The 22,525-nt window shown below is 32.0% G+C and overlaps 3 protein-coding genes across 5 annotated transcripts; all 3 read left to right on the top strand.

The window, feature by feature from the left end:
• Positions 1-11,865: 11,865 nt before the first annotated feature.
• Positions 11,866-15,179, top strand: LOC104092103 (uncharacterized). 3 transcript variants are annotated; one of them, XM_009597607.3, is made up of 5 exons: positions 11,866-12,000; positions 12,531-12,812; positions 12,887-12,981; positions 14,265-14,417; positions 14,547-15,179. In XM_009597607.3, the coding sequence occupies exons 2-5, from the start codon at positions 12,707-12,709 to the stop codon at positions 14,700-14,702; spliced, it is 510 nt and encodes a 169-aa protein (XP_009595902.1). In that variant the 5' UTR covers positions 11,866-12,000; positions 12,531-12,706; the 3' UTR covers positions 14,703-15,179. The 3 variants fall into 3 exon arrangements, with proteins under 3 accessions (XP_009595902.1, XP_009595903.1, XP_070043586.1); XM_009597608.4 differs by having other exon boundaries at positions 11,921-12,812; positions 14,265-14,421; positions 14,547-14,686; XM_070187485.1 differs by having other exon boundaries at positions 11,924-12,812.
• An 840-nt stretch (positions 15,180-16,019) lies between these two features.
• Positions 16,020-17,472, top strand: LOC104092105 (protein DMP8-like). Its single transcript, XM_009597609.4, has 2 exons — positions 16,020-16,620; positions 17,081-17,472. The coding sequence occupies exons 1-2, from the start codon at positions 16,166-16,168 to the stop codon at positions 17,304-17,306; spliced, it is 681 nt and encodes a 226-aa protein (XP_009595904.1). The 5' UTR covers positions 16,020-16,165; the 3' UTR covers positions 17,307-17,472.
• Positions 17,473-18,473: 1,001 nt separating this feature from the next.
• LOC104092106 (protein REDOX 2-like) lies at positions 18,474-22,261 on the top strand. The gene is made up of 4 exons (XM_009597610.4): positions 18,474-19,098; positions 19,964-20,210; positions 21,280-21,462; positions 21,900-22,261. The coding sequence occupies exons 1-4, from the start codon at positions 18,779-18,781 to the stop codon at positions 22,122-22,124; spliced, it is 975 nt and encodes a 324-aa protein (XP_009595905.1). The 5' UTR covers positions 18,474-18,778; the 3' UTR covers positions 22,125-22,261.
• The last annotated feature ends 264 nt before the right edge of the window (positions 22,262-22,525 follow it).

Raw genomic sequence — 22,525 nt, forward strand, 5'->3', positions numbered from 1 at the left:
TCATATGCTAGAGTTTATAACTTTTAAGAGTGAAACTTCTAACATGCGATACTGGAGCTTAATTAGAACTTAATAATATCCTTCCCTGTTAATACACTTTACTGTATTCAAATGTAGAAAGCTAGATTTCAAAACGATTAAAGGTAAAAAGTCCAATACCATATCAGGGAGTTCGAATCGCAAAAGCGATTCATTGTTGGAACCATTATTTCAAAAATTCCACCAATGAAAGAAGTTGGAGGATCTGAATCTGAAACTATCTACCAACCAACAGGAATTCAGATGTATTTATTTTGTGTTTGTACAACAAATCGAAGTCATCAACAATGACAAAATTATTCCTAAGCTTCTGCAACATATAGAAAAGGCGAGAAATAATCAGTTTGCAATAGGTTAAATACAAAGATAAAGACATCACTACATGATCAAAGTAACTCCACCATATTATACTGAGATTTCACATTTAAAAGTATTGAACCTTAGCATATTATGTTAGAAGTTTACCTATAGGGCAATTTCGAACTCCAGTACTAGTTCTACTTGTTAAAATTTTAAAATCCAACAACGATTGTTGAAGTTATTCAGTATTTTAGTTAAGAGGCACTAATATCAACGTAGTCTAATTTAAACGGAATAAAGACTATTTTACTAATACATTTGAAAAGGTGAATAATCTTTAAAAGCTGGCCCAAAAAAGTGGCTAGCCCACCCAATATTTTCTATAATAACCTATTTCGCATGTTTTAGGTACTAGTTTTAGTATACGTGCGTTGTACGTGTGTATAGTGTCTATCAATTAAAAAATATATACGTTGACGTTAAAATAAAATGTAATATTTATTTAAATGATGAAAATATGTTTTCTCACAATAACATAGTAATTGTATTCAATATCTTTTGAATATGCATGAATGATGCATTTAGATAAATTAGTTGTGCATTATTTTATAATTATACATATCTTATAATGTGATATACAAATATATTAAATTATGTCTCACCTGACATCTCTTTATGAATATGTTTTATCTTCTACTATTTTATTCTTATTTCTTAAAGTTGCATTTTAATAATTTATTCTTAATACAATAATTGGTTTTATTTTATATTCCGATCTCTTTTAATTCAAATACTTAATTATCTTTTTAATAACTAAAAGAAATAATTTATTTTTTGAGGATTCAGATTATTAATATTAGCTCATATATTAAATATTTAATTATAATAATATTTTTATCCACAAAAAAACTTTTGTCAAATGATATTAAAAATTGACCTTTTGTACTTTATATTTGTCGTAGTATTGGTAAACAACTTTTGTCAATCACTTTTCTTTCTCTCTTGCTCTTATTAAATATTATCGTAATTATTTTTTCTAATTATATTTTAAAATCTGTGTTAATATTTATATCTACTCAAATTATTGATCAAAGAATAAAATTATAGTTAGTGGACGAATCTCACATGTCTACTCATAGCATTTATACGTTACTTCCTGATTTGAGATAAAGGACAATGCTTCCTCTTTTTTTAGTCTTTTCTTTATTTTATTTTGTGTTATATCATAATTGTTTACCTAAAATTTAGTATAATTGTACAATCTCTTTTGCACTAAAAATGTTTAAGTGTAGAAATTCATAAGCATAAATATTTGGTATTACTTAATCATACTTTAGTCGTAAAATTTATATAAGATAAAATTTTAATAATTTTAAAGTCCTAATTATAAGGACTTCTTACTTATTCAAATAAGGAAAGATTAATAAGTAATAAATCTGATTTAATTTAAAACTCCTAAATATTAGCTAGGAGAATAATTAAATGACTATTTTTTCTAGAATGAACTCTATTTTAAAGGGGTAAAAAAGGCGAACGACATTTCGCTAAGGGCCTTCGTGCTTTTAATATAGTATAGATTATTATCCAGCCCAGATGTAAAATATTCCTAATCGAGTCCACAAATATATAGCTTCTTTATATTTTCAAGTTTTCAATTTGTTTTAATTCAACTTTTAAAGTTACTAATTTTAGCTTTTCGTTAGATACCTTTTCAAATACCAGAAAATTAATGTATATGTCACAAAACTATAATTGATACTTAATATTTTTTTATCATTTCCTTGTATTCATTATTGACCTTTAAACTAAAAAATATTATCATTATTTTCTTGTATGATACATTAAGAATGCAATAAATCTCCTTTTCAAGTGTTTAAAATTTTTCAATTTAATTCCCTGATTTCTTAGTAGAATTTTGCTTAATGTCATAAGATTTTATAATAAGATATTCAAATCTTCATAGTGATAAGTAAAATTTATGATAAATGATCCAAAGTGGTATATTAAAAATACATGGCTAATATCTTGTTAACTTAAAGTAACCCATATTATCTTAGTAACGTATGCTAAAATATGATTTGTCTACAGATGTATCAATTGGTTTTCTTTCTCTTTTGACATCTTTTCAAGACTAGTTCTTCTTTTCTTTTGATTTTTCTCATCCCGGAAGAATTATAGAAAAATATGGGAAAAAGTAATATCTATATATTTTTCTAAGATATTGTGAGCACCTAATTTTTTTATCATACTTGAATTTTTTTACTACTTTTAGTATGTAAATATTTTTTTAAGTTTAATTTTGATATTTTTAGCTCTTGTTTTACCTTTTTATAGGTTTACCTAAAAAAAATTAAGAATACAAAAATTGTTATATTCTTTTTTAGAATATAAGTTTTGTTCTAAATTGCAAAAGAAAGAAAAAAACACTAAAAATATATATTTTCTTTGATAAGGCTAGTAATAGGGGTGGCATGTGGGCCGCGCCCGGTCCTAAGTGGACCGGTCCTAGGCGAGCCGGTCCTAAGCGGTCCCGGGCTTCGCGGGCTTCTCGTTGAAACCGGTCCGGGACCGGGACCACGAACTAGCGGTCTCGTATTAAGTGGGCCGATCCCGGGCTTAAGCGGGCCCAACGAAAACTTTTTATTTTTTAAATTATTTTTATACAAGTTAGAGAAAAAAAATGATAATAAAAATATCTAAGTCAATTCCTAGTAAATTATATTATAGAATTGTCACCTAAATTTTTTAATTCAAATTTAAAGACAAAAATATTGTAAAGAGATATTCAAAGCAATGTGTTATAATATATATACTATACTATACTATATATACATCTTAAGATTTATACATTAATATTCTATATATATATATATATATATATATATATATATATATATACTATACTATATATACATCTTATATATATACTATATATACATCTTACTATATTAAGATGTATATATAGTATATCGTAAGATGTATACTATCGAATATGGCTTAAGATATATATCTATATATATATATATATATAGTATAGTATATACTATATTATACTATATGTATAGCTTAAGGTATATAAAAAGACAAAAATATTGTAAAGAGATATTCAAAGCAATGCGTTATATTTTTATTATAGCATTACAAAACTATGGCAATATCTTTCTTAGTCTTCCTTCCCCCTATGGAATGAGCACAACAAGGTGCTAATACCACCATTGAGAAGAAAAAGAAACTAATCAAGATGTACCAAAATACAAGTTACATATTAATTTACATGGTATCTCTTACAAATTTCATAAATCCTTCAAGGTCCGGAGGAATTTCCGTTGGTGGTGGCGGAAATGAAGCTTGGTCATCACCGCTTCCAGGCGAAGTATCATCCTCCGCAAGTTCAGCTAGCATTTCTTCATAAGCTTCGTCTACCTCTGGTTGTGATTCAGCAAGTCCAAAATTTCTTCTTTCCGAATGGATCCAATCTCTGAAAAGTACTGATTTTTCCAAGCTCTCCCTCATAGACGCTCTATAATCACCGAGTTGAAGTCTTGCTTGACTGAAAGCGCTCTCTGATGCCATTGTTGAAGCTTGAATAGTTAAAATATCTCAGGTCATCCTTGAAAGAATCGGAAAGTATTTTTCTTTGTCCTTCCACCATTCCAAAATATTAAAGGAGCCATCAGAATTCACTTCCTCAATTCCCTGTGACAAATAAACTTTAAGCTCATTTAGTTATGAAAAATCACTAGTACTAGAACCTTGAGAACCCCTGAACCCTGCCCAAGCACTAAGTACTCTTACTCCCGCAGTTCTTTTAGATGATTGAGAACTAGAAGAAGAAGGAGTTGGAACATTTGGTCTAGCATGATCTAATGCAACTTGATAAGCATTATAAATAGTTTGAACATTTATTTTAATTGAGGCTATTGCGTCCGCAAGTGTAGACAACTCCTCATCTTCAAGTGCTAAACTATTATAAACAGTTTCATACCAAAATTGAGGACCTCCTAATTTCATAGTAGGATTTAACAATGCAGCAACACCATAAATAGGGGGGATAGGAAAAAAATATTTTTTAAATTTTTTTCTTATGGAATCAATAGCAAGTTGATAAATTTCCCCACCCTCTGAAAAATGATCAAACAAATTTGCAAGTTCTGCAATATAAACTAAACAGTTAGAAATAGTAGGATAATATTGCCCAGAAAATTTATTTGTAGCAATATGAAAGTTTTCTAAAAAATCTACAAGCATTTTAACATTAGCCCAATCCGCATTTGTAAGGTGCTCATCATCATCACTTACATGAGCATTAAACGTTGAGTTTATAAAGTTTCTATATTCATATGCAACAACTAAACTTTCATACATGTAATTCCATCTAGTTGGACAAGGTTTAGGAACCTTTCTTTCTCTTAGGTCAAATTCATCGCATCTTTTAAAATATTCTCTAAGTCTATTTCTACGGTTTGAATAAAAAAGTCAATTAAGAGCCATTTTAACCTTTTCAATTTCAACATTTAAAATTCGCATACCATCACCCACAATTAAATGGTAAATATGACAAATACATCTAACATAAAAAATGTTACTAAATGCAGGATTTAGTGTAGTGGTAAGCAAGGCTACAACATTTGTGTTACTAGTAGCATTATCTATTGAAACTGACATTATGTTATCACTAATGCAAAAATATCTATAAATATCCGTAATCGTGCTATAAATAAACTGCCATGTGTGACGTGAATTAATTATTCTATAAACAATAATGCGCCTTTGCATTATCCATTCCTCATCAATCCAATGACCGGTAACAGTAAGGTAATCACAGTCATTACTATTTTTACCAATATCAGTTGTAATAGCAACACGACAATTTATACGAGTAAATAAATAGCGCAAATATTGTTCATATTCATATTTATATTTATAAATATCACTCTTTACGGTTGTGCGAGGAAAACTTTTATAAGTAGGATTATAAACTTTTCTAATATAATACACAAAGTGAGGGTTAGAAGGAAAACTATAGGGTAAGCACATAACAGTAACCATTTTTGTCAATTCTTCCCGATCTTTTTTTGGATCATAATATAAAATACCATCGGTAACAGTGTTAATTCCCGGTTGAAATTGATTTGATCCGGTACTAAGGTCAGTCTGACTAGGTGCACTTGTCCCTTCGACCAAAGATTTCATACGAAAATATCTAGCTTTATCTTGAGGGTGTAGCAATATGTGTCTAGTCAAACTTCCCATCCTCCCGACTTCCAACATATTTAAAAACTAACTCTTTGCCACAAGTTTTACACTTGCCCCTATTTTTTTCTCTTAGTTGAGTAAAAAATGGCCAAACAAGAGATGTTTCTGCCCGTTTAGAAGGTTGTCTAGAAAAAGTAGGGGGAGTAACGGGAGGGTCAGACGGGAGATCATTTGGATTATTATTAGTTGGGTTAACTTCAGGAGCAGGACTAGTGGGTGAATCGTCATCCGGTTGCGCTTCATCAAAATCTATTTCTTCATCATCATTTTCATCAATAGTTGGATTACCATAAAGAGCATTCATATATTCATGGTTTAATTGTTCACTGGGTGCAATATTATGGCAAAATTGACTCTCGGTAAATTATAATAAACTATTATCGCTATCAAGAATAGCAGGTATAGGACGGGTAATAGGTTTCGGCCGGGGAGCCGGAGGAAGTGGAGGAGGAACAGATTGGCCACTCGATTCACCACTCTTGAATTTTTTCTTATTTTTACTAAATATTATTTTTAGGGAATAGCCATCTTAATTAATCAAGCAAAGTAAATAAAACAAACAAAACTATAATATTAAAACTTAAGAGTTGGAACGAGTTTACCGAATTAACGAACAACTTGTTGAAAAATAATTATCGTTGAAGACTTGAAGACTTCAATTCACCAACTTTACTATTTTGCACAAATTGTAACAATTAAGTAAGCAATTATAGAAGAATATTAGAGAGCGATTGAGAGAGATTGATGATTTTGTGAGAAAAATGAAAGAATGAGGGGGTATTTATAGTTGAAAATAGGGAAAAAGTGTAATTATAAAAAGTTTGGGGTTAAAACAAAATTTGGGAGGTTAAATGGCTATTTTGCAAATAGCCAACGGCTATTTTGGCAGACCAAACGACTAGTTTTTAAATGGCCAAACGGTCAAAAAAAATTAAAAAAAATTGCCCGTTTAGGACCGCTTGAACCGGCCCACTTCTGAGCCGGTCCCGGTCCTAAACGGTCCCGGTCTCGCGGGCCTCCCCTATGAGACCGGCCCACCACCCCCACTGTCCCGGTCCTATCCAGTTATGATCGTTTAGGCCCACCGCCCATGTGGGCTTGCAGTCCTGGGCCGGTCCCGGTCCTAACCGGCCCACTAGCCACCCCTAGCTAGTAATGGATGTATCTTCCTTTTTATTTACATTTTTGAGAGGCCCCACACACCCCAATTCTTAGAGGACATTTTTAGGAATACTTATACACACAACGCATGAGACGCATGAGAGAGTAAAAAAGGAAAAAGAGAACAAAAGTGAGAGAAAAGTTGAGGAAAGAAAGAGAGCCAAAAGAGAAAAATACCAGAAAATATTCTTGCACACACTGACACACCATAACAACACACGCTCATCCTCACTCACGCACCTCTTACTAAAATAGTTCCTTGAATTCAATTTTTTTTTGATCTCAGGTATGAAATTCAAAACAAAACTCCATAAAATCAAAAAAAAAATAAAAGAAAAAGAGAGACTTCAAAAGTGATTCTAAGTTTTGTTGATCTACGAATTTTCTGGGTTTTCAAGTCGATAATTGAATTGGAAATTGAAGTTGTTTGTTGGTCCTATTGTTGTTTGTTGTTAATCTATAGCTGAACTTCCCAATTTCTTCTGTTTTAGACCTTATTTAGTCGTTAATTGTTATTTTTCTACTTCTAGGTACGTTTGCCTATTCCTGATAACTTCTATTTGAACATGGATCAATATTTGAGTTGTTAATTCTACAAACATGTTGAATATTATGGATTCTTGATGTTGGCTGCCAGATCTGTTTGCCTTGCTTTCTCTGTCAATATTTGATCATATTTGATTGTTCGAACTTAATGTTTTCAATTGGAATCATTCGATTAATTGACTTAATAGCTGTAAATAGTGAATTGTTGTATTTTGAACATGCTCAAATTAAGCGTTAGATGTGTTTGAAATCAATTGTGTCAGAGGTAGCACTTCCTAGATTTAATTACCGTTTGATTTGTTTGGCTAGTGAATTCTGCGAATTAATGGAATCAATTTGAAGTTCATTTGTAAAAGACAAACCTGGAGTTCAGAATTTAGAATTGGTCATTTACAACCCTTGTGGTATCAGATTATTTATTAATTCAGTTGTATTGTTAATATATAATATTGATGTAAAAGGCTTGTAATAATTTCGTTCCTCAATTTTTGTAATTAATCAGTATGTTAACAATTGTTATTTATATCATTTTTCTCAGATTGTTTGATATTTTTTTGTGTAATCAATTCACTCCTACCTTTGATCGTGTATATGATGTTGGATTTGATGAAGCTCATGCAAATGGACATATGCTTAATTAAGAGCTATTATCACTTATAATCATCCGGTAAAAACTAATGACAATCGATAGCTACAAAATAAACCATACAATTAATAGCCCATAACCAATTGGAAGGGCTAGCAACGAAACAAAAAAAATTAGTGACCGCCTAATTTTTTTGTAATTTGAACTCTCTTTTGCATTTGGGAGTCTTAGTTTTTGATTCAATTTCTTTTACGTCCATAAAAAAGTTCCTTTTAGGTTTTAAGATTTTTTGTTTGTTTGTTTGTTATGACACACGGAAAAATTATTATTTTTTTAAAATTTCAAACACTTTCACCTCCTTTTTATATTTAGGATTTTTTTTGGGATAAATTTTGAGCACTTTCACCTCTGCAACCACCAAACTTCTTCCTGTTACATATAAATTATAATCTTTTTTATATTTTATTAAGAACCTAAAATTTTTATTGATCTAATCTAAAAAAATATGATATCATATAAGCAAAAATACTCATGATTTAAGAAAAAAAGAAGAAGGTGATGTATATATTGTACACACAATATACACTAGTATAAAGTATATATACACTTTTTATACATCGTAAAATAATATATATACACTTCTTATGCATTGTAGAATAATATATACACTTTTTATACATCGTAGAATAAAATATATATATACTTTGGACATACTAAAACGCTTAGGATACACTAAAGATACATTAGGATTTAGGGGTACACTGAAAAATATAGGATACACTTTATATACAAAATTTATACAATGTAATAGTGTATATACAATTCCATCTCTTTTTGTTTTTTGCTCACCAAAGAAATTCTCGTAGCTGAAATTGTATAATCAGTGTATATATATTGTATAATCAGTGTATACTGTATAAAAACTCAAAGTGTATATAGATACATAGATATTACATAAAAGATACACTAAATATACATTTATTGTACATGAGATATACTAATTATATATCTCATATTAAAAAACCAGAAGAAGAAAAAGAAGAAGAAGAAGAAGAAGAAGAAGAAGAAGAAGAAGAAGAACCACCTCCACAAATACACTTCACCTTTTACTTCTTCCTAGGAAATGCATATAAATTCATCCGAAAGAATTATGAAGTCCAACCTCCAAAACGGCTCGCAAAACATCAACAACCCACCAGCAATATTTATATTGTATAAATAATGTATATAAATTGTATAATAGTACATATACACCTATTATACAACATAACATTTGTAAGGTCGCTGCAAAAAAAGTCGGAGTCGAAAAGGAAAGCGTAAGGTAAGGTCACCAGAGTCTTTATTTGATCGCAGTCATGGCCGATATATATCACTAGCCAAGTATTTGCTATAATTCCTTACAGATTTAGAATTGCATGACTTTTATTGAAGAGGAAGGAAGTAACATGGAAGATAATAAAATTATCATCAGTTAGAGGTAGTGGTGGAGATGTTTTAGGCAAAGAAAAATTATTTCTATAAATTTCATATTCGCAAGTGTGGTTGTTGGTCGATTTGATTTTGAGGTTGAGATTTGAGTGTGTTTTGAGAGGGAGATGAAGATTTACTTATGGAAATATGGTGAATCGGTGGTAGGGAGATCAATGATGGTGATAAGCTGGAGCTGTGGTGTAAGGAAGGCGATGTAGATAAGCTGGATTGGTGGTGATTATATCGATGATGGAAATGGGAGGAGAATAACAAACAACCGGAGGAGTAGGAAATAAGAATGAATTGGGAAGAGAAGTGCATTGGGAATTATGGTTACAATTTGCAAAAGAATTGGGCCTAAAGGCCATTTCAGGTCAAAAATAAAAATATGGACTATTAAAATATTTGGACGGCCATACAACGTCATTTACTCCTGAATTAACCCCGCCCTTTTACCGTTTGGACTTCATTTGGAGCCCAGCTTTAAGAAAATGACTGAACCTGATTTTGAGCATGTTTGGATGGGCTTAAAAGTTGGTCAATTTTTAAACAGTTTTTAACTTGTGAAAGTGTTTGGCAATCAAAAAATGGGCTTAAAAAAGTTAAAATCTGCTTAAAAAAAGCCAAAACCATTAAGTTGGAAAACCCAACTTTTTCTAAATTGGCTTAAAAGCCATATTGCTTTGACCAAGGATATTACATTCTTATCCCTTATAATTTTTCTTAATCCCGAAATTACCCCCAAGTAAAAACCGTACAACATACTATTTTTTTTCTCCATCTTCCAATATTTGTCAATTTCTTGAAGTTCTTAACGTGAAGCAAACAATAATTTTTTAAATAATGTTTGATACATTTCAATATTTTTAAAATATTGTTCTTTTGGCATTTTTTTTTGGTTCCATAACATTTAATTTTTTTGGTCGTTGAATTCTTCCTTTTTTTTAAATTGGTGTAACTATATTCTAAAATCAAATCATTCAATGAATTTACGTGTTACCCCTGAATTTGAAGTTATGAACGAAAAATATAATATTATAGTCATCATCTTCTTTATAATGTTAACAACTTTAAGGATATTTCAGTCATTTTAACAAGAAAAAGTGCTTACCAGCATTTGTTTACCAAACACTTCATCAGCTTGTTTTAAGTTTCAGCATTTTTATCCAAACACGTAACTGTTTAGTTATAAAACAAGTTCCAGCACTTAACTTAAAAGTCAATTTTTTTAAGCGAATCCAAACGGCCCTTCCATTGCGTTTCTCTCCTCTTTCCCTTTCTTTGACTCCTGAGTTTACTACTTAGTTTGGGCTGGTTGTTACTAATGAGTTTCCTTATTTAGGATTTCGTAATGATAATTTGGGTTAGTTCACGATGAGAGTTAATAATAACATATGGTTGACTGACTTGTTCTTCTATCTGATTTCGATATGAAACATTATCTTATTGCTAAAGCTGTAGTCGTACTAGGCTCTAATAACGTAGGTTTTGACGTATCAATTGTTTGACGAGGTGCGGGGGATGCATCTCTTTTGATGGGGGATGCATAATGTTGGGACTTGTTTTGATTATGCTTTTGTTATTATTTTTTGATGGACAAAGTGTTCTATTTGTTGCAAATATTGTTCAATTGTATATTCTATATGTATTCTATCCGTGCTTTTTTACTAAAGAAAAAAGATAACTGACTCTTATTATTTATGAGAAATCGTTAGACAAAATTCTCCTATAACTAACCCTCAAATGTGTTAAATCTATATATTCTACCTTTTCATATTTAAGCATTATAAATCATAACTGGTTATGTGAGATTCTATCCATTAATTGTTTGTTAAGAATTTACTCTTTTTAATATTTGTTGAATGGAGGAAATTAATACTGACAAAGTTTGCTAGGAAAAAGTAGTGAATTCAGATATAAAGAAACATGTAGTTGCCCCATTTCCGTGTGGATGAAAATTTAAAATAACCTTAACTTGTTGTTTCTAAGCTGTGTGATTTTTGATCATTTTTTAAGTTGACCAAACTCCCCTGAGCTAGTTTACAAATTAACTGATAGATATTTCTTTGGTATAACTAAACAATTTTTCATTAATCACCAAAATGTATATATGTAGGGAGAACTATATCTAGTAATGTTCAAAAACTTTAGCAGGTTAAACAACCTGCTCTGATACGATAAAACGAGGGAACAGATATTTTGAAAGCAATTTTAATTGCTAATTGATAATTTTAATTATATTCATCTTTACAGAGTCCCTGTTATGTATAAATTGTCCTAGGTACTATGTCTATACGTGGCACTATACAATATATGTATCTATAACAGATTTTGTCTTACTATTTGTACAATGTAAGAAAACAAAATAAACAGCTGGCATAGTCTAGAAAGTTCCCTTTGATATATTTGTTGCTTTGCATTGCCATTTGAATGGCCTGATTGTGAACCACGTGGCTTGATCTCCTTTAAGGGCAAGGTTGAAATTTCACAAACCAAATATCAATTTGGGTTTAGCTTATTGTGTTCAAACGTGAACATCTTTGTACTTTATCTTCTCTTTCTTCTTTTTTAAACCCACAACTTCTCTTCTTTCTAAATCAATAGGAGAATTCCGATTACGATTGTGCGTGGCATCTTTAACAGTTCAGTGTCCTATTTACCTAATCCTTATTTTCATCCAATAGTTTCCTATTTACCTAATCCTTATTTTCGAATAAAAAAGTTTTCTTATTTTCAAAGTTCAAATTAATATAATTAGAGTACAAAGTTAATTACTTCCTCCATTTCAATTTAACAATTTATGAGGTGTATTACTTTCATCCATTTCAATCCAGATGAAGAAACAAATATTATTTTTTTGAACTTGGGGTTGGTATGATAAAAGTATCTTTTTTTTAAGAATAAAATGAGAAGTTTTAATTTAAATTATTTTAAATATTAAAAATATTTTTTTTCCTTTGAACGTATTAGCAATTAGTGTTACATAAAATGAGACGAATTGGGTAGTATTTGTTTCTGGAGGTTGTTAATTGGAATCTAACCTCTAAAGTTAACTTTCTCCTTTCTTAATACATGAGACAGGGAACTCTAGTTGCAATCTATAATAGCAATTATATTACTGCTCGCCCTTTCCATTAATTTATCTCTTCTTTTCTCTCAACTTCTATTACAGAGAAGTAAGGATCTTCGTGGACTTCAAGCTACTTATTTTGGGCCTAAACCCAATATACTCCTCCTCCTCGTTGAGTCCATAAATTGACTGCTTCTCCATTCTCATATTTTGTGGAGAAGTGGGTCTGCTGTAATTTCTGTTAGCAAGTGAAAATATTTGGGAAACTAGCGGTAAGAATGACAACTATGGCTCTGGGTAATGTGTGTTCGCTACAAATAAAGACTTGTGGGCTCTTTGGAATTTGTATTAATCACTTATGTACCCTTCCTATCCAAAATAAAAGTAAGTCCAACACTTATATTTGAAAATATATTTTACTCTGCTGTGTACTTAGCTTTCTACATTATCCTTTGTAGGCTTAGACGTTAAGCCATTGGTTATTCAAGCCACGGCTAAAGCTAATTCTCGGACTGAGAGCGCTAAACTTCGAAATAGGCGAATTAGAAAAAAGGTATGTGTTAAATTATGCTCTTGATTATTTTTCCCGGCAAAATAATGTGAATTGTGAGGCATACTAAGCCATCTGATGTAGCCCCATATATGCGCTACAATTGGCTACACTAAGCAGGTGATTAAGTGCTTCAGCACCAGGTTCAACCGAATCTAGTATTTCAACGCAGCGTATAGATTTTTATGTGAATACCCACCAAATTTTCAACAAATATTAGATCTGAACTCCCATAATTTTAAAAGTAGAATGAGTTCGTTGCTAAGAACTTTAAAGGTCGAAGCTATCAAGTTCAAAACTTGGATTCTCCTCTGACACTAAGATAAATGTTAGTGAACAAGATTCGGAGTTGATGGGTTTAATTACAATTCTTCGTTGTTCGGACAGAAACAAGAAACTAATTTAGGAGAATAGATTTGCGAATGATGCATTTAGTGCTTTAATCTGCAAGAGATCAACTGTAACTAGGCTTTAAGATCATACATTGTTGAGCACAAACTAATAACCTTTGCTTAGGAAGAGAATAAGTGTACATAACTGAATAAGGTAAATGCAAAGAGTCTATTGGTTTCTTGGCATATTTGTATAGGAATAGCCAACAATGACTTTGACTTTTAATCTACCGGATTGGCATTTCATACCTAACCCCCTTACATAAGGATCATTGGGTCTTGGCCAAATACGAATCCAAGATTTGAACTTTATGGATTCGAGTTCGGGATTCTACCACAACCCATTTGATTTAATGAGTTCGAAATCTGTCTTTTGTACTTCTTTAGTGAATTTTTAACCACATATACATGATTTAAGCCAAAGCCACTGGATTTTAATGAACCTATAACATATACAGTACATCCGCCTCTGACTTTGGCAACATGGCTCTTCTATTAGGCTACTCATATGTCATATTACCCACACCATGACACTTAAAACATTGCGTATCTCTATGTCTAGTAGGAATAGGTAGAGCATTTTAACATTTGCCCTTGTCATCCTTCTATCCCTTTCGTTTGTAAAGTTGTGGCTTAAACTTGCTTCTCATCTTCGGGCTTGTTTCAAGCTCTCTGCAATTGTCTTTTGGCTTGTCCCATGTTGATGAAGTTTGTTTGCCTTTTTTCTTTATTTGTTCTACCACTTGGCTTGCCAAATGCAATGCTTAATCTTAACTGTTCTCTAAAATCATATCATGAACTCTCTCTCTCACACAAACACAAATATATGTAGCATATATGTATAAGTTTGTTGATTCACTGTAATCTCATTAAACTTCTCTTCGGTCTTGGCAGTTTAATGGAACTCCTGAAAAACCAAGACTTTCAGTCTTCTGCTCAGAAAAACAGTTGTATGCTACATTGGTAGATGACCAAAATAAGAAGTCTTTGTTTTATGGGAGCACTTTGCAAAAATCAATCCGGGGTGATCCACCATGCAGCACTGTAGTGAGTATCTTTAGCATATTGAGACCATAAATTATAATTGAAGATGGGATCTCAGTTTTCTTGTTCCAACACATTATGGGATTTTCAAGTCATAGCATCATCCCTTGACTTTGCCCCTCTCAATCACAGGAAGCAGCGGAACGTGTTGGTGAGAAACTTGTGCAGACTTGTGTTGATCTCAACATCAATGAGATTTCATCTTATGATTGCAATGGTTTTGCTCGAGGAGAAAGAATGCAAGCCTTTGAGATTGCCATTTCGTGCCATGGTTTTCTGCCCAGATAGTTTCTTCCTTCTTTTCTATGTGAATTCTGTATAGCTTTCAGGAGTCTGAAGCTCTTACCTTTTTCTACAAGCTTGCTCATTTGGGGGTCAAATAGATGCATATGTAACTACCTTAATAGTAGATTTTATTGTGGAGTTAACTTATGGAGACTTTAGATTGTAAAGAACTTCTATGCTAGTAGGGGTCGTTTGGTGTACGGACTAAATTATTCCGGGAGTAATAGTCCTAGGATTATAATCCCTAGACTAATTTATCCCACCTAAGAGGTGGGATAAAATAATACCAAGTTTGATGGGATAAAGTGGGATAAGATGGGATATCCAGGATTAAGTCTGAGACTAAGTTTATACCATGTTTGGTTGACGGTATAAATTTAGTACTACACTTTATACCACCTTATCCCGTGTACCAAACGACCCCTCAGCGTATTTGAACTTATTACAACAAGTAATTTACGATATTTTCTAGGTTACTAAGTTAAGACTACAGGTTCTGTTCTAGTTCACTTTAACTTGATGGGGAAAAAATAATTTCAGTCATTGCTCATAAATTTAAGCTCTTTTGTTGGGCTAAACCAACCTAAAGTTACTCAAAGCGTGGTATGATATTAACCATTTTGGGTCAAGGTCGCATGGTTTTTTACCATAATGTCCCATTCCATTAAGAGATCCCTACACCTTATATGTAGGCTCCCAGTCATTTTAGTTACTAACGTGGGAGTTTATTCGTAATATCTTTTATTATTTTCCTTGAGGGGAACATAGATAAATTCATTTTATTCAATACTTATTTTGTTGGACTCGTGAGATATCATCTTGGAAGAGAGAGAGAGAGAGCAGTCACTTTGCCTCGTCCCATATGGACCATACAAAAAGATATATTTTTCAAAACTTGATAAGACATTAGAAAATGACACCTTGTAAAAATAATAGCCGAAAAAATATATAAAATTTATTTTGTATGTTATATACAGAAGTTATACAAATTTTATATATTTTTTCGGCTATCAAATATAAATAATTTTTAACGCGGGTTAAAAGTGATAATACCACAATCATTTTGGAACAGGGAGAGCAGTCACGTTGCCCTTTCAGGACTGGCATCTACAGATTTCACTCGAAATAAAAAACAAAGGGCAAAATATTTTTTTTTAAAAAAGTGATTAACGAAAAAAAAGGAACTACCAAAATAAGGACTTGCAAATTTTGAATTTTAGAGGAATAGTTTGCGGGTGGCAACCATTCGAAACAAGTTAGTTACTAAACGTTAACCAAATTCAAAAATTGTTGACGCCATTTAATTTACCTACCCAAAACTATAAATAAACCAAAAAGTACATTAAACCAAGTATACGATACTATAAACATTTTCATGATCTTTGCCTAAAAACTTCAAATTTTATCACTATTCCTTATTCCTTCAATCTTCAACGCCTCTAAATCTTCTCTATTATCTCAAAAAAATGGAGCAAAGTACTGAGGGAATTGGGATCAAAATTTACAGTGCATCAAAACGTGCCGATACATCAATGTACCCTACTAATTTACCACCAGACAACGATGTTCCGATCCCCGAATTGCCTCAACCAGCAATTGGTGGCAAGAAAAGACGAGCAATGGCAAATGGGGTTCAAAAAACACTCTCAAAAACTTCATTGCTTGTCAATTTCTTGCCAACAGGCACACTTTTAACTTTTGAAATGGTCCTTCCATCAGTCTATGGCAAAGGCGATTGTTCCCCTGTCACTACACTAATGATTTTAACACTACTTGGCCTTTGTACTTTGTCTTGCTTCTTCTTCCATTTTACCGATAGTTTTCGGGGACCCGACGGGAAAGTTTACTATGGATTTGTGACACCAAGAGGATTGAAAGTTTTCAAGTCCGGACTAGGTGTGGATGTGCCAAAAGATGAGAGGTAATATGTGTGACCAAACATATATGACAGACAGATCGCCTCTCACAATTTTGTGATAGTTTTTATGACGAAATTCATCCATGTGGATTGATACTTTTGACGGAATATATATCACCAGACCGATCGTCTGTCACAATTTTGTGACATTTTTTATGTTCATCCATTTGGATTGATATTTTTTGACGGAATAAATATGACAAACAGATCGTCTGTTACAATTTTGTGACATTTATGATGGAATTCATCCATGTGGATTGATAGTTTTGACGGAATATACATGACGGACAGATCGTCTGTCACAATTTTGTGACAATTTTTATGTCAGAATTCATCCATGTGGATTGATATATGTGAAGATTTTATTCTTTTGTCACAAGCATTATTTTTCTTGTAGTACGTTGATTTCACACTTCAAAGCCGTTATTTTATGTTTTAATTTATTGTTTACTTTTTCTAATAGGTACGTAGTGGGATTTACGGATTTCGTGCATGCGATGATGTCTGTTTTGGTATTTGTGGCGATTGCTTTTTCGGATCATAGAGTGACGCTTTGTCTATTCCCTGGACATGCAAAAGAACTTGATGAAATTATGAGGAGTTTTCCTTTAATGGTGGGAGTTATTTGCAGTGGACTTTTTCTTGTTTTTCCCAATACTAGATATGGTATTGGATGTATGTCTGCTTAACAATTAGGAGTATTATTCAAGTAAATTATTCAGGCGGATTGTGCTTTAATGTGTGAGGATATGTGAGGATTTTTTAGTTAGTTCTCTGTGGTACTATTTGATGTATTGTAATTTAAGTAATTACTCTTTATATGATCAATAAGTGATTCTGGTTGTTGTTTAGATCCATGGATCGATTTATTATGAGCCTTTTTCTATCAGTTGTTAATGCTTATTAAAAGAATGGCATTGTTATATATGGTAGGAATTTCAAATTATTTAATTTTCCGTAGTAATTCGGATATTGATTCCTTAATTTTGTTCAATATCTGATTATGCTTCTCTGACTGTTAGTACTAAACATGAGATGTTGAAAAAAATTAAACTTGAAAGAATTTCAATGAATGAGTATTTTGTTTCAAGAATTAAGTCATGGTAACATTTTTAGTAGGAAGCCTTGATTATATCTCTATAACTTTGTCTGAATAAAGCAAAGTTAATGATAAATTTGGCATCATTTAATGTCGATTGGTAATATAAATTATAAATAACTTTTCACCAAACATTATAGTATATCAATGGAGAACAATAACACACAAGCCAAGTTTGACGTTTCCGCTAAATTCAATTCCAAACAGCTTAATATTTCTAGGATGGACTTTACTATTATACCTAAATTAGCCGACCTAAGGAAACTGCCATGGGCAAAGGTAAACACCTACAATGTGTATTAATTAACTTTAGTTTAGTGATAAGACTGATATGACAATATACGTGTTATGTATTTATTGAATTAATATAAACACATAAGTCTTTAGCGTTGTGACATGGGGTGAAATTTGCTATCTTAGTATTCAAAATTCATATAGTAGAATAAGTTTACGTTAATAGTTAACATAGCTAGGTAACCTTCTCCTTTATTCAGACTTCAGTTGATATATTCAATATTCATATATACTTTGTTAAACTTATATATAGGCAAAGTTTTACCAATAAATAGAAGCGGTTAAACAAATTAACAATCGATTTAAAATTGACAAGTAATTAAAAAGAACTTGAAATAAATAGTGAAACAAAAAGGAAAGAAAAAATATCAGAGTGGTCCAGTATCACCATTTGTAGTACACTCATGCTGATCTGTACAATAACGTATGGTTTATAATACAAATCCCTCTTCAATGTTAAGTTATGACATATTTTCAGCGGTCCTAAAGCCTCTCTCTATCATTTTGGAGGAAAATTACAACCATGACTTTTGATGCTAGCTAGAGTTCAAGTATTTATGTTGAACAAATGGTTGAAAGGAGGGAAAGGTTCATTTTGGACAACATCCACCACACATCAAATCTATCACTTCAACAAGATAAGGTTAACATGGTTTGCACATTAAAATGGCTAGCTAAGTCGTTCCAATTTTATCAAATGTTCTCTTGACGTTGGTTGAGATAAATACACACACGGTCAGCGAGTATTTAGTCATTTTAGTCATAGCTATGGATATGAAGCAAGTATTAGTCCCAAGAGTTAAGTTGAATTCTGGCCATGAAATTCCTCTTATAGGTATGGGAACAGCACCTTCACTACCACCATTGGATGAATTAGTCCCCACACTTGTAGGTGCCGTTGAAGCCGGTTATCGACACTTTGACACGGCCGCTGTCTATGGCTCTGAGGAGGCACTTGGCCTAGCAGTGGCAGCAGCGGTTCAACGTGGACTAATTAATAGCCGAAATGAAGTGTTCATTACCTCCAAATTATGGTGCACCGAAACACACCACAACCTTGTTCTTCCCGCCCTCAGAAGAACTCTAGCGTAAGTTTTGGTATCTCGGTACACTAAACTCCCCCTGTATATACAGAGAGAGAAAGAGCCGAATCTAGGGTTGTTCATTTGGATCGAATATTCGAAATTCGAACTGATCCGCTCAATTTCGGATTTCGGATATTTGGATCGGATTTCGGATTGTGTTTATTAAAATTTCGGATATTCGGATCGGATTCAGATTGGTATAATTGTAACCCGATCCGATCCGAAATCCGAAATTATTAGGGCATGTATAAATATTAAACTTTAATTTCAGATAGTCAGTATTTTATTTATATCTTCCTTCAAGTTATTACCTTTACAATTGCTAGATTTAGCTATATTGGCACCATAGTACTCTCATAATTACAGAAACATGAATTTTTCTTACTATATTCACTCTCTTTTCTTTGTCCAATTCCGTCTTACGCCTCTTTTACAAAGAAAATATAAATATGAGTTTTGCATAATAATCCGATCCGAAATTCGAAAATCCGATCCGATATTAATTCGGATCGGATTCGGATTGTATTTTAATTTGTACAATCTGAAATCCGAAATATGCTAAATCTGATCCGATCCGATCCATGCACAGCCCTAGCCGAATCTATGCAAATAGCCTAGAGTCGTCGTTGGAGCTAGTTTTAATTTATTTATTTTTACATTTAATATCTACCCAATGAATGTCAAATATTTATGTATTGTCAATGTAGTTTAACATGTGATAGCAGTTAGTTATCTCTTTTTACCAAGTTGTCAATTAGAAGTTCACTTATAATTACCTTATGAGTGACTTGATTGTGTGAATAATTTGTACACAATCATACAATCATGATGTATAGAACTTAATCACACGTGAAAAAAATGTTCGTAGGATGCTGGGGATGGATTACTTGGATTTATACCTAATACATTGGCCAGTAACGATGAAAAAGGGTAATGATGAAGAGATAAAGTTTGCAAATGAGGATGTAATTCCATTTGACATGAGAGGAACATGGGAAGCAATGGAAGAATGTCACAGGTTAGGTTTGGCAAAGTCTATTGGTGTATGCAACTTCAGCTGCACAAAACTCTCTCAACTCTTGCACCATGCTATCATTCCTCCTGCCGTTAACCAGGTATGCTTGCATTAATAGAAGCGGATCTAGAATTTTTGTTCTATGAGTTCAGTATTTAAAGTTATGAGTTTATATCTACTATTTATAATAATTTTAATGATTTTTTACACATAAATTCATCGTTCCATGTTGCATCTGCCCTGCTTGCATAGGGTTCTAAAAAGTTCCTAGAATGGGATCAAATGAGCACAAACATCAAAGATGGGATACCAAACAGAACAACCCATTAAATTACTTTAAGGAAAGAATTAAGTTATATAGTATACATTAAGTGTAAAAAAAAATTCATTATTGGTGTGGTTTAACCTTTTACAGTATGTTAGTTTCTATTTCAATCAGGTCATAAACTAATGCTTATTACAGTGTAATTATCTTATAATTGATATGATAGTGTTTTTTATACCGTCAATGTATAGAACTTTTAACTCTCATTTGTGCTACATAAAATATTCAATTGTTTTGAAGTGTATTTATAGGAATTCTCATCAATGAGAGAATATTATTAGGAGTAGGGATGACAAGCGGACGGGACAGTCGGATATGGGCAGATCAAAAACGGATAACGCAAAATGAATAAATTATTCGACCCGATCCATATTTAATACGGATAAAAAAATAGATTACAACAACAACATACTCAGAATATTCTTACATATGGGGTCTGGGGAGGGTAGTGTGTATGCAGACCTTACCCGTTCCCAGTGAAGGTAGAGAGGTTATTTCAAATAGACCCGGATAAAAAATGGGTTAACTAGCAGATAATATGGATATCCATATTATCCATGGTTTCTTGAATATGATCATTTTTGGGAAAATTTCTAGTCTCCTAAAATTGAGGAACCCCAAATTTGAGTCTTTACAAATGTAAAAGTTAAGCCTATTATTTATCCATTGGTTATCCATTTTCTAAGTGAATAATATAATTCTTATCCATATTTGACCCGTTTTAAAAAATAATAATTATCCAACTTATTTTTTAGTAGATAATATAAATGGATAACAATTTTTTTAAGTCATTTTGCCACCGCTAATTAGGAGTGTAAGAGAAATGATTAATATTAATTGGCAGGTGGAAATGCATGTTACATGGAGGCAAGACAAGATGTTAGAGTTTTGCAAGGAGAAAGGGATACATGTAAGTGCATGGTCTCCACTTGGATCAAATGGGATGCATTTATGGGGTAACCATGCTGTAATGCAAAGCCCTGTCCTTAAAGACATTGCCTTTCATAAACAAAAGAGCATTGCACAGGTATTTTGCTTCAGTTTTTTCTTCTTAGTATATCAGACTTATAGTCTTTGGCTAAACTTTTAAAATCATCTTATTTTAGAAAATATTTTCTGTCAAAAGTGTTTTTCTAAAAATTACTTTTGGTGAGAAACACTTTGTATTTGACTAATTAATTTAAAAATTTTGAGCAGTAATTAGTGTTTGACAAAACTTTTTAAAAAATATTTTTTAGTGTATTCTTATCAAAATTGTTTTTCGAAAAAATACTTTTTGTGAGAAGCTATTTTTTCCACGCTTCTAAAAAATTGTTTCTGCTTTACTTAAAAATAGTTTTTGTTTTTCTAAAAGTTTGGTCAAACACCTTAATTTTAAAGGAAAAAATACTTTTGGCAAAATAAAGCTCAGCCAAACTGGCTATTAGTCTTTATCTAAGTATCTATCATGATATTTAATTGTAGGTTGCATTGAGGTGGGTATATGAACAAGGAGTAAGTGTATTAGTGAAGAGTTTTAACAAGGATAGGATGAAAGAGAACCTTCAAATTTTGGATTGGGAACTAAGTAATGAAGAAATCGCTCGAATTCAAGAGATTCCTCAATGCAGAGGATTCAAAACTGAGGTTTTTGTTCATCCAGATGGACCATACAAATCCGCGGACCAATTCTGGGATGGCGAGCTTTAATAAAAGTTTCCAGCCTTCCTATTATTTGCAATTTTTGGTTGTTTATAAAGGTATTTAAGAAAAATCGAAAATTCAAACTTTGACTCTCTTATCAAACATAATTGATAATATGATATATTCTTTGTTAACCCTAAAAATCGGATAACAATTAAATTTGTAAGTGATTTTAAGGATATGTGATTTTACTAGGCACAAACTGAGAAATATGAGAATTGAAGTTAGAAATTAACTGTAAAGTAAAGCAAACCAATGTAACGTGCAACCTTGGCCCTCGATCTAGGTCGCCCTCGAACCAACTGAGTATATTATTAAAAAGCAAGAACTAGTCAATAGAATAAGAGTGCTTAAGAAAATGTTATAAACTGCTTTTATATGCGTGAATGTGATGATTACAAAATGAT

The sequence above is a fragment of the Nicotiana tomentosiformis genome, chromosome 10 (genome assembly GCF_000390325.3).
Source record: "Nicotiana tomentosiformis chromosome 10, ASM39032v3, whole genome shotgun sequence".
NCBI lineage: Eukaryota > Viridiplantae > Streptophyta > Magnoliopsida > Solanales > Solanaceae > Nicotiana > Nicotiana tomentosiformis.